Source organism: Salvelinus namaycush, chromosome 10 (genome assembly GCF_016432855.1).
Source record: "Salvelinus namaycush isolate Seneca chromosome 10, SaNama_1.0, whole genome shotgun sequence".
Classification (NCBI taxonomy): domain Eukaryota; kingdom Metazoa; phylum Chordata; class Actinopteri; order Salmoniformes; family Salmonidae; genus Salvelinus; species Salvelinus namaycush.
Window position 1 is genome coordinate 8,749,886 of NC_052316.1, and position 16,713 is coordinate 8,766,598.

Below are 16,713 nucleotides of genomic sequence, written 5' to 3' on the forward strand. Positions count from 1 at the left end.
ACAATTACATAAACTACATCTATTGAATTTCATTATTCAGCTTATATGAACCAGTGGTGTAAAGTACTTAAGTAAAAGTACTTTAAGTACTATTTAAGTCGTTTTTTTGAGTATCTGTACTTTACTTAATGATATATTAACTTTATATTTCTGACTACTTTTACTTTTACTTCACTACATTCCTAAAGAAAACATTGTACTTTTTACTCCATACATTTTCCTTGACAACCAAAAGTACTAGTTGCGTTTCGAATGCTTAGAAGAGGAGGCAGCTGTCTTTCATTGTCTCTGATTGGGGATCATCGACATTACGAGGAGTTAGCTCAACGTAGCAAGCACGAGAGGCAGCCCCCCCAAAAAATTGGGGGGGGGGGGGCACACGGGGTGATTGGTGGAGTCAGGGTTCAGTCCTGAGCCAACTCCCCGTGCTTACCATGGGGAGCGTGTGACTGGTCAGGCACCATGTTATGCGATGATGCTCAGGGTGTCCCCAGTGAGCAGCCACAGCTCGGTGCGTTCTGTGCAAGCTCCCCGCAGTTGCCGTGCTAGAGTGGGCATTCAGCCAGGACGAATTGTGCCGGCTCAACGCTCATGACCTCCGGTGCATCTCTTCGGCCCAGGATATCCTGCGCCAGCTCTACGCACGGTATCCCCAGTTCGCCAGCACAGCCCAGTGCGGCCTGTTCCAGCTCCGGAGCCTCCGGAGCCTCCGGCGACGGTCGGCAGTCCGGTGTCTCCGGCGACGATCGGCAGTCCGGAGCCTCCGGCGACGAGCTGCAGTCCGGAGCCTCCAGCGGGGGTTCCCAGTCCAGAGCCTCCGGCGACGGATCTGCATTCCGGAGCCTCCAGAGGGGGGTTCCCAGTCCAGAGCCTCCGGCATCGAGCTGCAGTCCGGAGCCTCCAGAGGGGGGTTCCCAGTCCAAAGTTCCGGTGACGATCTGCATTCCGGAGCCTCCAGCGGTGGTTCCCAGTTCAGAGCCTCTGGCGATGATCCACGGTCCGGTTCCAACGGCAACGATTCACGGTCCGGAGTCTCCGGCGACGATCCACGGTCCGGTTCCACAGAAGCAGAGGGATCAGCGTAGGGAGCGGGGGAAACGCCCCGAACCCGGAGCCGCCACCAAGATTAGATGCCCACCCGGATCCTCCCCTATAGGTTCAGGTTTGCGGCCGGAGTCCGCACCTTTGGGGGGGTGGGTACTGTCACGCCCTGACCTTAGAGATCCTTGTTATTCTCTATGTTTGGTGAGGTCAGGGTGTGATTTGGGTGGGCATTCTATGTTCTCTATTTTTTTGTGTTTGGTCGAGTGTGGTTCCCAACCAGAGGCAGCTGTCTTTCATTGTCTCTGATTGGGGATCATACTTAGGCAGCCCTTTTTCCCTCATTCAGTGTGTGATCTTGTCTTTGTTTGAATTCATGTAGTTTGCACGACGAAGCTTTTCGTTCGTTATATTTTTTATTGTTTTTCTTGGATGGAATATTTAAATAAAAGAATGTGCACCTACCACGCTGCACCTTGGTCTCCTTCTGACGACAAACGTTACAATCTTCTGTAAATAATGTCTGAGTGTTGGAATGGGACCCTGGCTATCCATACATTTTAAAAACAAGAAAATGGTGCTGTCTGCTTTGCAGGAATTTGAAATGATTTATAATTTTACTTTTGATACTTAAGTATATTTAACCAATTACATGTACCTTTGATACTTAAGTATATTTTTAAACCAAACACTTCTAGACTTTTACTCAAGTAGATTTTTACTGGCTGACTTTCACTTTTACTTGAGTAACTTTTTATTAAGGTATCTATACTTTTACTCAAGTATGACAATTGGGTACTTTTTCCACCACTGATATTAACTGCTTATTAATAGTAATTAACAGCCTGTAAACTCTTTGTTAACACCGATATTTTTTACAAAGGTCTCTTTTACAAGGAAGCTCTGCAATTTACAAATACAACACAATACAAATATATATATACAATATTTCAAACACATCCAATAGAAAGAGTTAGGCTACATTCCTCAGTAAAGAGATCCCCAGTCAATAAGTTGAATTGTGCGAAATTGTACCATCCTTGAAAAGGCGTTCATTATGACCACGCGGAGTTATCATACTGGGCGCTCTGGATCCTGCGAGAGAGAAGTGGATCGTTGATGTATCAGTGCGAGTGCTAATCTGCTACATTAGGGATGCGCTCTTTGTCAAAAAGTCAGTCAGTTGTTATTTGGCGTAAACAGACACGGCTGCGACGATTTCAGCAACGTGAATGCTCTGGCTTCTAAATCGTTATGTAAAGTGAAGAATTTTACGGAGGACATCCACAAAATGAAGGCTCAGGTGGTAGGCTTTTTGAAACTCTTTTGGAAAGATGGAAGTTATGTGAGAAAATAGACATCTCGCCTACTGCTACTGTATCATGCTCCTTGCCTATTCTACTCTACTGTTTAAATAGTCTACTCTATCTTTATGACAATGGGTTGGATGATGGATTTAAAGATTATAACGTGAAGAGTGCACAGCTGTCAGTCTTTTTAAATCATAGAGCGCATCTGTTCCCACATGGCAAAAACTGGTTGGGTCAATGTTGTTACCACGTAATTTCAACAACAAAGATAATATGTGATGAAGTTGAATCAACGTGGAAAACTGAGTCATCAGCACAATAGAATTTCCCCCAAGAAATTCCCCCAACTTTGAACCTAAATCATTTTTTTTGTTGATTTTACCTTGAATTCACGTTAGTTGACAACTCAACCAAATGTAAATCAAAACTAGACTGAACTGACATCTGTTCACAGTGGGTTGTTTTGAGTGGCGGTTTCGAGAATTGAAGTGTGATCACAGAAAGAAGAGATGTGATATTATTTGTTATCTAGAAACCATTATTGCAAGCTGCTAACAGAGTTTAAAGTTCTAATTTGTCATTATATTCTAGAATAGAAATGCTATAAATAAGTAATTGTAGCATACTGCAGATATAAGCTAATTTCGTTTTTTGCATATATATATTTTTTAAATAAACCGGCTGAATACCTCATAATGTAGCCTATTTTACCAATTTTCTCCTTATTATAGCGCCATGGGGTTATCGTCATTATAGTTATTACCATGGGTACCAGTCTCATCGTTGTGTACAACAACAGCTTCACGGACACGTCAGGGACAGCGTATCACACGGATGCTGCTGCTACTGGGCCGCTAATGGATAAGCCCAGGAAAGCGCAGCCTAAACCAGGAAGAGCCCTGTCACCAACCCTACAGGGCTACACTGGAGTCATCGATCAAAAGGTAAGCAGTATACTGACTATAAGAACGCAGCATCTGTAGAAATGTGTCAAGACATTTAAAACATGTATGGACAACCAATGCTGTCAACAAACAGCGGTTGTTTCCTGTGTCATTTATTCAAAAGGCTTTGTAGATATTTATTCAAAAGGCTTTGTAGATATTTATTCAAAAGGTTTTGTAGATATTTTGAAATTGTAAGTAGGTATTCGGCAAAGTCTACAGTATATTCCAAAGTACCATCGAGAGCACTATCACTAGACCTTTCAATTACCCAATGCCTTTGTTGCCACGTATCTTCAGTCTGTCGCTTAAGGTTCAATCGTTTAGAACTAAGATGAGGGTTAATCGATTCAGTGTCTTGTGAGTATAATTGTAATCAGTGGCCATAGCCAATATGTTGGCCATTAAGCACCTGAGAAGCACATTGTCTGCTCTAGTGATGTTGTGCATGAATAAGACGAGCTGCGCCTTCTGATCTGTATTCAGACTGTCATTCAGGTAAAGCTGACAGGCCGGCTCACAGACAAATATCCCAGGTAGGCTACACTCTAAATGGCTTATTGATAAAGCTTTGGAGATTTCTTCTTGGAACCACATGAGTGGGTGGGACTTTGAAATTGGCAACCGTCTGCGGTATGTTTGATTCCCGTCCCAACGACTGCAGCCAGCGAGGTTCCAGGCAAGTTGATTGAAAGCGAGATAGGTAGTTCAAATCAAATCAAATTGTATTTGTCACATGCTCGGAATACAACAGGTGTAGACCTTACAGTGAAATGCTTACTTACAAGCCCTTAACCAACAATGTAGTTTTAAGAAAAATAACAACAACAACAACAACAAAAAAAGATGAAATAAAAGTAACAAATAATGAAAGAGCAGCAGTAAAATAACAGGGGGTACCGGTACAGAGTCAATGTGCTGGGGCACCGGTTAGTCGAGGTAATTGAGGTAATATGTACATGTAGGTCGAGTTATTAAAGTGACATAGATATGCGTAGATAATAACAGAGAGTAGCAGCAGTGTAAGGGGGGGGGGGGGGGGGGGGGGGCAATGCAATTAGACTGGGTTGCCATTTGATTAGATGTTCAGGAGTCTTATGGCTTGGGGGTAGAAGCTGATTAGAAGCCTCTTGGACCTAGACATGGCGCTCTGGTACCGCTTGCCGTGCAGTAGCAGAGAGAGCAGTTGTTTTGGTACCTTTGGGTTTTTGTTGGTTGTTATTCCTAAATAAGAGATACACACAGCGTGCTGGCTTCTGTATGGGCTGACTTTAGCAGCATGGCTCCAGAGTGGGAGAGATACGGGACTAGAGAGAGACACGGCAGCGTGGACGGACACTGCGTCTCTCAGGTGGCACCGGACAAGAGAGGCGCTACAACGGAGAGGAGTTGAGAACAGGATTATATCGGGGTCTGTGTCTGGAGCGGTTCTGTTCACTGCTCACTGTTTAATGACTATGAAAAGCATCAGAGAGTTGTGTGATATTTAGCCATTGTACTGTACATGCCCAGCACAACGAAGTTATTTGTTCTTGCCCAGCCCAAACTTTTCAATAGATTCAGCCGCAATTTGAAGTCCCCTTCCAGCCAACAGCTAGAATGTGATGATGAAAGAACTTAGTAGCTCGGACCAAACAGGACACAAAGAGGTCTTTCTTTGTGTCCTATTTGGTCCCAGTCCAAGAAAAGGCAGCACAATGAATACATCTGGATTCTATTTCCATTCTCCCCACATCCCCTGATATTGCGTCTGATATTCGTTATGTATTGAAAAGTCTTCCCTCCAGTCGTTCCCTGCCATCGTATTTCTTCATCAATCGCCAACTGCCCTATCTCAGGTCTGCTCTCCACTGTAGGGACTCTCAAGTACCGCTGTAGTGTTGCTACCACTACACCCTGTAAATCACTATCTGGACTATCTGAATTCACAGACCATCCCAGTCAGTTGGTATCGGCTTTAGCTGCGGGGCCTCTTGACTCTGATCACTTAACATACACAAAGCATTCATGCATGCACACACCCCCCCCCACACACACACACACCACCGTATTTACAGTATTTACTGCGCCTGAAGGATTCTGCTTATGCCCCTCATTAACTTATGTGCATAACTTTCTCTTCACGGGCCCGTGATTCCACAGAGCTGGGTGGTGGATCTGTGAGTACCACCACTACTCCTCTAGCTGCTTTCTGTCTCACACTGAGGGCTGAGAAAGGCCACACATTAATCATGGAGAACACACAGGAAAGGTCTGCCTCCACCTACGTGCCATAGGAGGTTATTAGTTTGCTCACAAGCCACCCAACGCAAACCTTTTCTACTTCTATACCTGGAAACGTTTATCTCTTTCTAGTTTCACCTCAGCATTTGTGAATTGGGATGAGACATAAGATATACAGTACCTAACTGGTAGACCTTTGAATATTTCAGGACAAATCATTTATAATAGCTGAAACGTTGCTGATGCACGTAGCATAAAAGGAAATATTTAAAAAAAGGGAAATATGTGTATCTGAGATGTAATCGTAGAATTTAGAATGAATCAGTGCGTCTCCCCCTTTGTGTTGCTTTCTCCACTGTCCGTCACGGTGGTTTCTTTTCTGAGAATGTCCCTCCTCCATGGCGTTCTCACTTTTGACAATCTGATTACAGCTGCAGTCACACACACGCACACGCACACACACACACGCCTGGTGGACTAGGTACAGTTAGTGACAGCCCCCCCACACACTCCCTCCTCTGATGCTTTACCGATTCCTATTAAAGAGATGTTGACCTTTAACACATGGCCATCAGCATCAATATGCACTGGCCTTTACACATGGTAATCACAAATCATGTATTTTCTGTGAATCTCCTCACTGAATGTGTGTGTTCGCACCAGTGCTGAAATCCACCACTTTGCTTTTAAAGCCTTGCTTTTTGATGTAATCGCTGATGATTAGTTGGAACTAGAAATGCAAATGTAGATAACCGGAGAAAAATCACAAGTGCAGAAATGAGTTATTTGTGAGACTCCCTCTTAATGATGCCCTTTACAAATCCCAGTTGTATAGAACACCAGACAAAGGATCCAGAAATCCCTTAAAAAACGACTACCTAACAAGAGAATCAGTGCATTCCTCCCTAACATCTGATATCTTCACCAGTCCTATAGGCCTAGACAGAGACTAGAAGATCAACGCTTAACCGAACCACGGCTAACCTTATTGGACATCATCCTCTGGATGTCATTAACATAAGTAGCCCATTGGCTGTGCACCCGCCGCACTTCCTCCTCACTGAGAGAACTTCTTCAAATGGATCCAAGTCCTCATTAATCCAAGAGGACCTACTCCCTCATAAACTGATAGATAGACAGGGCTAATCAGAGCCTTGAGGAAAGCTGACAGGAAGCAATGAATATCATCATTTTGTAAGAGGCAGCTGTTGACTCCATCTTGGATCTAAGTGGGAATTGACCGTTTTTAGATTTCACTGTTAAAGACGAACTTTGACATTTTTTAAAGAACAAAATGGCAGTGATATATACAGAAAATATCGCAGAGCTGTGAGAAGAATGCTGGTGCCCTCATCATTAAAAAGCAGTTGTAAATCAAACAAATACACGTGTGAACACCAAAGATTATTTCAATTTCTACTTATTTGAGAAGAAATTGTGAATCGTGCAACTGTGCCAATATATTTGACCGCATCTGTAATACAGTAACCCCCCAATACAATTCCCCCCGGTCCCTCAAATGCCTCAACACCCTCAATTCTGACATTTCCTCTGATATGTAGGCCTACTGTCTCTAGTCATCATAAAGGAAGGGCTCTGTGCGCCTGGTCTCACTGTCAAACCATTGTTTCTGAAATATTACATTTACCAGAACTGCGAGACATGAAATCGAGGCTACTGTCCGCCTTGGGTGCTGTGAGTATTCTGGGAGGTAGCTAGAGAGAAGCTGAATGGACGGGGTTGTTCTCAATGCAATTACGAACCTGCTTTCCTCTGGGGAGAGTCTAAGCAGGATGATAGTGATGCGTCTGGAGATGCTGTGTGGATGGTAATTGACTGGGTTGAGGCACTACTCATAACTGTGTGTTGTGCTGTGAGCTCTGTGGTCTGTTTATCATGGCTCAGCTAATCTAATCTACTTCACATTAGAGGTCAATGAAGTCTGAGCCTGCATTCGCCCCATTACTATAGTAACTCTGGGACTACGTCCCAAATGGCACCGTCCCAAATGGCATTCCCTACATAGAGCCCTATGGGCCCTGGTCAATAGTAGTGCACTGTATAGGGAGTAGGGTGCCATTTGGGATGCACAGTTTGAGTGGAATATGTATATTGTCGGTTTATGAATGATTTATGACACGGTGAGTCGTATTAGTCAAGTTCCTACTGCATAGGTAGGTGTGCTCATATTGAAATGAGTTCATAATGCAATAAATGTAAAACTATCAAACTATTTGGGTACAGGTGGATCCATGAAGACCTCTACCACAGTCTTCTCCCAAATGCATAGGCCTAATAAGGATCCTCCCAATTATTATTGCTTTCAAGCAGGTAGCTTCCATAATGATGGACTATGTAATAACATGTGATTCAATTATGTGTTATTTGAGAATCGTTTTTGACATGGTTTCTCCCCTAAAAGACTCGGTTTCAACCTTTTCCTCAAAATGAAGGTTGATAAGTCATTGCTATTTCTGCCTAGAAAGAATCATTGAGCTGACAGAAGCTCTGGGCTCTGTCAAAGACAATTTAGTCTTCCTGTCAAAAACACTTATTACTGGTACTGGGAGAATTTCCCTGGTGCTCTAGGCCACAAGGAGGATCCAATAATATAGTTGAAAGTTATTGCTTGGGTTCTAGGTTCGCGTTTTGCTGCACTCATATTCCTGAGCGTGAACATTTTTTCAATTCCAAATATCAATCTCTTGACTCGTTAAAGGAGAAACGAATGTGTCGAGAAAATGTTCACAGACGAACATAGTCAGTTCAGGTAAGAAAGCAGCAGAGATGGAAAGGAAAGAACAATCTTTCAGGAAGGAAACACCTGCAGTTCATTAGAAGAGACAGGCATGAAGACCAGCCAATAGAGAAAATGCAGAAACAAAACCGGCACGGTTTTCTTTTCTTGTATTGAACTGCATTAAGTAGGAAGTAGGAAGAAGAGCGGTAAAGAAGAATACGTAAAGAACGTAAAGAATACTAGAAATAAATACGATTTATGTCCTCCCTAGTTTATTTTCGTAGCCTGGCAGGGGATTGTGTATAATCGTGTGACGTGGTGTGTCATTTTTTTCTTGTCTACTTGTAGGATGTCTGGCTAGCACGAACAATCGATATATCCACACTATTTCGATGAAAGATGCGGTAGTTTGAAGTCGGGAAATTCAATTTCACAACCTGTTACCGTGACAGAAGAACCCGGATCACTCATCACACACACTTCCCACATCGTGCTCATTCCCTTCTCCGTTTCCTGGCAGCTTCCCTTGGTAATTCATCTATGTGTAATTACAGAGATTATAGGAAGACACATGTGAACAGTAGAGCGGGATCATGAGGCAGTGAAGTCGGTAATCTCACCCGTATGCACAGTATGTATGTGTGCACAGGCCACACGGGCCACAGTCAAGCATGAAGCTAAGAGTACAGCTCTGAATGCCAATGGGCCTCTGCATTAAGCCTTAGAATAATTCATGAGAGGGTCTCAGGATTTTCATTATTAGATATAGATGCCCTTTTGCCTGGCCTTCTACTTTATGCTGTAGCGGGTATTGATTATGCTGTTGGATTTTGGGGAACACAGTTTTCCTCTTGGCAGGGAGATCTGAATCTGGTGCCATGGACCTCAACTCTCCGTCCGCCCATTGACATCGATGAGAGAGAGGGAGGATTACATTCTTTTTGAACGTTTTTGAACGTTGAAACAAAAGTATACACCTGACACACATGGTTATGGCTTAAACAAAAATATTAATAACATTCCACCCATGAGGGCACTAGGTCATTTGACTGCAGGAAAGGGCCACAGGCATCGTTACATACTCCAACATGAATATGTGCATATGTCTCATATTTTATTGAATGATAATGGGTCGTGTGATTCCTGTAGAAGACCCTTTGGGCTCCCGTCAGCCCCAGAGAGCGCAGATTCTGTTTGAAAACTTCAAACATGCATCCTTCTTTTTCTCTTCTGCCTTCCGATAGGCTTGAGCAATGTGGTGGGTACCGTGGTTTCACGTGTCCAATGCTGTTAGCTACAGGTAACTGCCAAAATAAAGGAATAACCAACCTACAGTGTCATAGCCCTTTCCTGCAGTCAATGACCAAAAGCACCCTCTTTGGCCTCATGGGTAGAATGTTAGTAATATTTTTCCTTATTTCGTTATTAATGAAGATTATTAATAAAAAAATGGACACAAATCCTGAATCAAACCTGATTTAGCCCACTGCAGTATAAGGTTCATAGGGTGTTGGGCCACCACAAGCCGCAAGAACAGCTTCAATGCACCTTGGCATAGATTCTACAAGTGTCTGAAACTCTATTGGAGGGATGCGACACCATTCTTCCACAGGAAATTCCATCATTTGGTGTTTTGTTGATGGTGGTGTAAAACGCTGTCTCAGGCATCGCTCTATAAGTGTTCCATTGGGTTGAGATCTGGTGACTGAGACGGCTATGGCATATGGTTTACATTGTTTTCCTTCTCATAAAACCATTTAGTGATCATTCGTGCACTGTGGATGGGGGCATTGCCATCCTGGAAAAGACCACAGACTAGAGGCCTTCACAGGTTCAAAAGGTTGGACCCGTTCCGCAATGGACCTGGGGCTTTCCCATCCGGACCCGATATGCATAAATGCCTTTTTTAAATATAGAGATCCGTTTCAAACGTACCCGAGAACAACTAGACCAATTCCGTATAGAGCTGGTTCGGATCCAGACCCGATCCAATCCGAGTGGGGGAAGCAGCAGAGAAGTACATTTTTAAGCTACTTTATTAACTGGAGCTGATAAAGCGCGAGGGAGATGAAGTAGAGAGAGGTAATGCTCTAGCATAGGCCATGCTGTGTGTGTAGGCTACTGTGAGTGAGCAAGTGACACGGAACAGGGAGGGTGGGAGGAAGAGATGAGAGACAGCAACCAACTAAGCCGACAAGTGCTATAGTAGACTAATAGCTGCCATAGCTAGGTTATTTATCATCCAATATGATTACGTAGGTAACCTGTCTTGACTGCATCAAACCGGGAGGAGCTAGTTAAGATAGCTAGCTAGCTAGGCTAATTAAGGCTGCATGCGCATTCTCGTCCTACACAGTTACAAACAACAACAATTCCATTCAGAATATTAATTAGCAGCCTACCTGTTGCCTCTTGGCCATTGTAACCTATCCTTCTCCTTGTTAACTTTTAATTCCATAATTTTAATTCAAAATATTCCATTGATTAGATATCTCCTAACTTTTTGCTCCAAACAGAGGCTCTAGGACTGTAGCCTATTGCCGTTTTGATGACTAATGATTGGCCAACAACATCAGCAACAAGCTACATGCGCCACTCTCGTGGAAAGCAAAGAGCAGCAGTATAAATTACACATTTCTCTCTCTTTCTGCTGCAGCAGCAGCAGCAGAAATTCAGAAATTCAGCAGAAATTCGGATCTGTATGGATCCTTCCAGAAAAGTCTGTTAAAATGACACATACCCGAGACCCCTGACCCCTGAATATCAGATCCGACCAGACCTGTGACATTATTTCGACTTATGGATCCGGACAGGTGGATCTGTGAAGACCTCTACCACAGACCACTCCCATCAGAATAGAAATGATTTCCATAGGTTGAAGGCGATCACTCAGAATGGCTGTGTATTTGTTGGTATCTACCTTGCTATCTAAGGGGTTGAGAGGACTTAAACCATGCCAGGAAAATGCACTCCACACCATAACAGAGCCGCCAGAACTCTCATTTACTCAAGTGTTTCCTTTATTTTGGCAGTTACCTGTACATCATTTCAGTGCAAGGAAATAAGGAAGCATGCATTTTTTATGTTGTTTTAATGGCCACAGTTGAACTCCTGTAACCTCTGACCTCACTCTACTATACCGTCTTTGACCTCTTGACTTTCCCCCCGAGCCTCTGAGGATGCACTGTAACTGCTGTGCCCTGGTGACCAGCTCGGGCCACCTTACCGGCAGCAACCGCGGGGACGAAATCGACAGCACCGAGTGCGTCATCCGCATGAACGACGCCCCGACTGGGGGTAGTTTCCAGCGGGACGTGGGCCAGCGTACCAGCCTGCGCGTCATCGCCCACTCCAGCCTGCAGAGGGTACTGCGGAGCCGGCAGGAGCTGCTCAACGCCAGCCAGGACTCAGTCTTCCTCTTCTGGGGACCCAGCAGCTGTATGCGACGCGACGGCAAAGGCCTGGTCTTCAACAACCTGCGTATGGTCAACCAGCTGCTGCCCAAGCTCAAGGTCTATGTCATCTCCCAGCTCAAGATGCCGCAGTTCGATGAGCTCTTCAAGAAGGAGACAGGGAAAGACAGGTAGGGTTTTGACATTTTGACCCTTGGGTCAATGATGCCATTGGGTTTTGGCTTTGTGAGTCTGTCTGTCTGTCCAATTCTGGTCAAGAATGACTTCCGAAAAATACAGTCAGTGTGTTTGAGGACTTGAGCCACTTGAAGCAGGATTTGCCAGGGAAGTCGAATGCATTGTAGTCAGTGCTCTTGGGCATACACATTCTAATTCAAAAGCTGCTTTTGAGCATTTTTAACAATAGAATAAGAAAGAAATCCCAACAACCACCCAACCACTCACACTATCATTAATGGGATTTAGTTCAAAGCACTCTGAATATATGTTAGGAACTAAGAGGATTAGTTGTAGACCATGGGGTATGAGAATCTCATTGAATGGGACAATGCAGCTAGAGAGGGATTTTAGCAATCTGTAAGTACAGAAACTCTGTCCCAAACAAAATGCTGGATCATGTTGTGAATGGAAGTGGTAGAAGAAGAAGAAACAAGACGTTGTGTAATAACGCTGAGACAACCTAATGCCAACTACCAATTTTACATTACGAAGTGTTAGGTTCTAATTCTCAGAGTAAAAACTCTACGGACACTATGAACGCTCAAACCAAGTTTATTCTTCCCAGAGGGTCAATTAGACAAAGACATGGTGTCAGCCGTGGTAGTATACATACCCCACTTTGGGTGGAGTCTCCTCCTTATCGCTAAACATTGCATCATTATTGCTGGGCAGGTAGCCTAGTGGTTGGAGCATTGGGCCAGTAACCGAAAGGTTGCTATATCAAATCCCCGAGCTGTTAAGGTAAAAATCTACTGTTCTGCCCCTGAACAAGGCGGTTAACCCACTGTTCCTAAGCCACCATTGTAAATAAGAATTTGTTCTTAACTGACTTGCCTATCAATGTTAATAAAAAATAAAAAAAAATAAAAGTGATATGGGCCTTAAATGGTTCCTCCCCTTATCAGCACTGCTACATGTGATTGTTCTCCCTGCAATCAGCCCCTCCCAAGTTTCATTATGGCACCTCTCATGTCTCTTTTATAACTAATGATTAATAATATAACTAGACCACTAGGCCACCCTAGGGGGCGGCAGGGTGGCCTAGTGGTTAGAGCGTTGGACTAGTAACCGAAAGGTTGCAAGTTCAAATCCCCGAGCTGACAAGGTACAAATCTGTCGTTGTGCCCCTGAACAGGCAGTTAACCCACTGTTCCTAGGCCGTCATTGAAAAATAAGAATTTGTTCTTAACTGACCTGCCTAGTTAAATATAAAAAAAGGTAAATTTGTAAGTCGCTCTGGATAAGAGCGTCTGCTAAATGACTTAAATGTAAATGTAACTAACGATTAATAATAGTTAAAGCTCAGAAACATTGACGAAATGTCTCTGTGTTTCTGCGCAGGAAAATCTCTTCGACAATTCGACAACAGAGTGATCGAATTAAGATAGTACAGTTACATATAATACGAGATAATTGGTGTCTTCATTAACTGTTGACAGGAAGTGACAAAAGTGCTGCACAGCCTCACAAGATAATGTCACTGAGGCAAAGCTAGGAGCAGAAACCGATTGCAGGTCCTACCAGACTTTCACTGGCTGGCATTCTCCCTGGGTACTCTCGCCGTGCCCCCCTGGCAGAGGCTGCCAACAGTAAACAGAATGAGCCCAGACAGAAGTGGCACCGCTGCCAGCTGGGATATCCCCCAGTGAGGGGCTGGTATGGCTGGCAGGTCCAGCCTCGACAAACTAGCCTTGACGGTTCAGTAGATGAAAGGGCTCCATTTTACAGGGGGCACTGCTTTGATGGCTGTTTAACAGCATTGAAATTGCGATTTCATGTCAAATCATGTAAATTAGGAATATGGCAGTGTGAAATCTTATGGTATTAAAAATTAAGCAATAAATTGAGGGCCTTGGGCAGGATGGATATCGCTGCAAGCACCACATATGGCCAGTTTTTTTCTGTCTCACAATTTCTCTCATTTAAATCTATTGAGTCATGCAATACATTTCGTTGGAACATATAGTATATATTGTGTCTTGTTTCCCCTCACCGTGTCATCCAGGAAGACCTCTAACTCATGGCTGAGCACTGGCTGGTTCACCATGGCCATTGCCCTGGAACTCTGTGACACGATCAATGTCTATGGCATGGTGGCTCCTGACTTTTGCAGGTGGGTTGGGTTCGGCACAGGTCACAGTGCTGTCGGACCCGAGAGTTTCAATGACATGTATGCCATAGGGATTATTACCCCAATGATTACTAATAGGCAACTTATCACTTTTATTATTATTATTTCTGTTCTGGCAAAAAAAAATATACCTGCTTGTGTTCTAAATATCTTGACTATGCATCTTAATACATGAGAGGGGAAGGTCGAATAAAACAAAGATAGATAGATGGAGGATAACAGGTGCTCCAGATAATGAGCTGATATCCACAGGCAGGTCCATGGGACCAGATCCAATGTCTGTGTTGTGTGAATTATTCATGCTGGCTCAAACTCTCCTCTGAGGCTAGAGTCTACTGAGTCTAGGACTGAAGAATTATCACAGGGAAAGAAGTAGCTTTGATAAGCACATCTCAGGGCTAAGACATATAATATACAGGCATTCGGAAAGTATGCAGAGCCCTTGACTTTTTCCTGATTTTGTTACATTACAGCCATATTCTAAAATGAAGTAAATAGTTTTTTCCCTCATCAGTCCAAACACAATACCCCATAATGACAAAGCAAAAAGGTTTTTGGACATTTTTGCAAATGTTTATATTTATTTAAAATATACAATATTACATTTACATAAGTGTTCAGATCCTTTACTCAGGACTTTGTTGAAGCACCTTTGGCAGCGATTACAGCCTCCAGTCTTCTTGTGTATGACGCTACATGCTTGGCACACCTGTATTTCTGGAGTTTCTCCCATTCTTCTCTGCTGATCCTCAAGCTCTGTCAGGTTGGATGGGGAGCGTTGATGCACAGCTATTTTCAGGTCTCCAGAGATGTTTGATCGGGTTCAAGTCTTTTTTTTTTTTTTTTTTATGTTATCTTTATTTAAATAGGCAAGTCTGTGCTCTGGCTGGACCACTCAAGGACATTCAGAGACTTGTCCCGAAACCACTCCTGCGTTGTCTTGGCTGTGTGCTTAGGGTTGTTGTCCTGTTGGAAGGTGAACCTTCGCCCCAATCTGAGGTCCTGAGCGCTCTGGAGAAGGTTTTCATCAAGGATCTCTCTGTACTTTGCGCCGCTCATCTTTCCCTCGATCCTGACTAGTCTCCCAGTCCCTGCCGCTGAAAAACATCCCCACAGAATGATGCTGCCACCACCATGCATCATCGTAGGGATGGTGCCAGGTTTCCTCCAGATGTGACGCTTGGCATTCAGGCCAAAGAGTTCAATCTTGGTTTCATCAGACCAGAGAATCTTGTTTCTCATGGTCTGAGAGTCTTTAAGGGCCTTTTGGCAAACTCCAAGTGGGCTGTCATGTGCCTTTTACTGAGGAGTGGCTTCCGTCTGGCCATTCTACCATAAAGGCCTGAGTGGTGGAGTGCTGCAGAGATAGTTGTCCTTCTGGAAGCTTCTCCCATCTCCACAGAGGAACACTGGAGCCATGTCAGAGTGACCAATTGCTCAGTTTGGCAGAGCGGCCAGCTCTAGGAAGAGTCTTGGTGGTTCCAAACTTCTTCCATTTAAGAATGAAGGAGGCCACTGTTTCCTTGGGGACCTTCAATACTGCAGAAATGTTTTGGTACCCTTCCCCAGATCTGTGCCTCGACACAATCCTGACTCGGAGCTCACAATTCCTTAAACCTCATGGTTTGGTTTTTGCTCTGACATGCACTGTCAACTGTGGGACCTTATATAGACAGGTGTATGCCTTTCCAAATCATGTCCAATCAATTGAATTTACCACAGGTGGACTCCACAATCAAATTGTAGAAACATCTCGATGATCAATGGAAACAGGATGCACCTGAGCTCAATTTCGAGTGTCATAGCAAAGGGTCTGAATACTTATGTAAATAAGATATTTCAGTTTTTTATGTTTTATAAATTTGCAACAATTTCTAAAAACCTGTTTTCGCTTTGTCATTATGGGGTATTGTGTGTAGATTGATGAGGAAAATAAAATATTGAATTGATTTTAGAACAAGGCTGTAATGTAACAAAATGTGGAAAAAGTCACGGATCTGAATACTTTCTGAATGCACTGTACTGCATCTCCACCATCTCTCTGTATTTTTCAATCCCTCTCTCTCTCCCTCCCTCTCTACCACTCCCCTCCCTATTCTCTATCTGTCTCTCGCATGCATGCACACACACTCTCTCTCTTTTTCTGTTGATCTCTCTCCTCTCCAATCTCACTCTCTCTCCCTCCTCTTCCATTTCCCCCCTCAAACTTCTCTCCCCCTCATTTCCTCCTTTCTCCAGGGCTCCTTCCCATCTCTCGGTGCCGTATCATTACTACGAGCCTTCGGGGCCTGACGAGTGCGCCATGTATCTCTCCCACGAGCGGAACCGGCGCGGCAGCCACCATCGCTTCATCACGGAGAAGACAGTGTTCGCCAACTGGGCTCGGATGTTCGACATCCACTTCTACCAGCCAGACTGGACCCCGTCCTCTACTCTCAATGGAAACAGCTCACTCACACCTGCTTCAGATGGCTCCTGATACCAGACATAGACAGAAAGGTCATCAGGACCTGGGGAAGAAGTGACTGTGTGTTTGGACACCAACATGCTGATTTTCCTCATCCTCTCCTTGGCTCCCTTATGGGAGTGTCCCTTATGGGAGTGTGTGGGAGGAGTGGAAAAGTACAAGGGTCATTCCACCAATTCAGTGCCTTTTGAGAAGTGTAATTTGGAAAAGATATATGTTTGATTT

The 16,713-nt window shown here is 44.0% G+C and overlaps 1 protein-coding gene across 1 annotated transcript; it reads left to right on the plus strand.

Annotated features, from left to right (window-relative positions):
- Nucleotides 1–475: 475 nt before the first annotated feature.
- Nucleotides 476–16,500, plus strand: LOC120055149 (alpha-N-acetylgalactosaminide alpha-2,6-sialyltransferase 5-like). The gene is made up of 5 exons (XM_039003072.1): nt 476–511; nt 3,083–3,295; nt 11,429–11,841; nt 13,896–14,003; nt 16,260–16,500. Exons 1-5 carry the CDS (start codon nt 476–478, stop codon nt 16,498–16,500), a joined length of 1,011 nt encoding a protein of 336 aa, XP_038859000.1.
- Nucleotides 16,501–16,713: the final 213 nt, after the last annotated feature.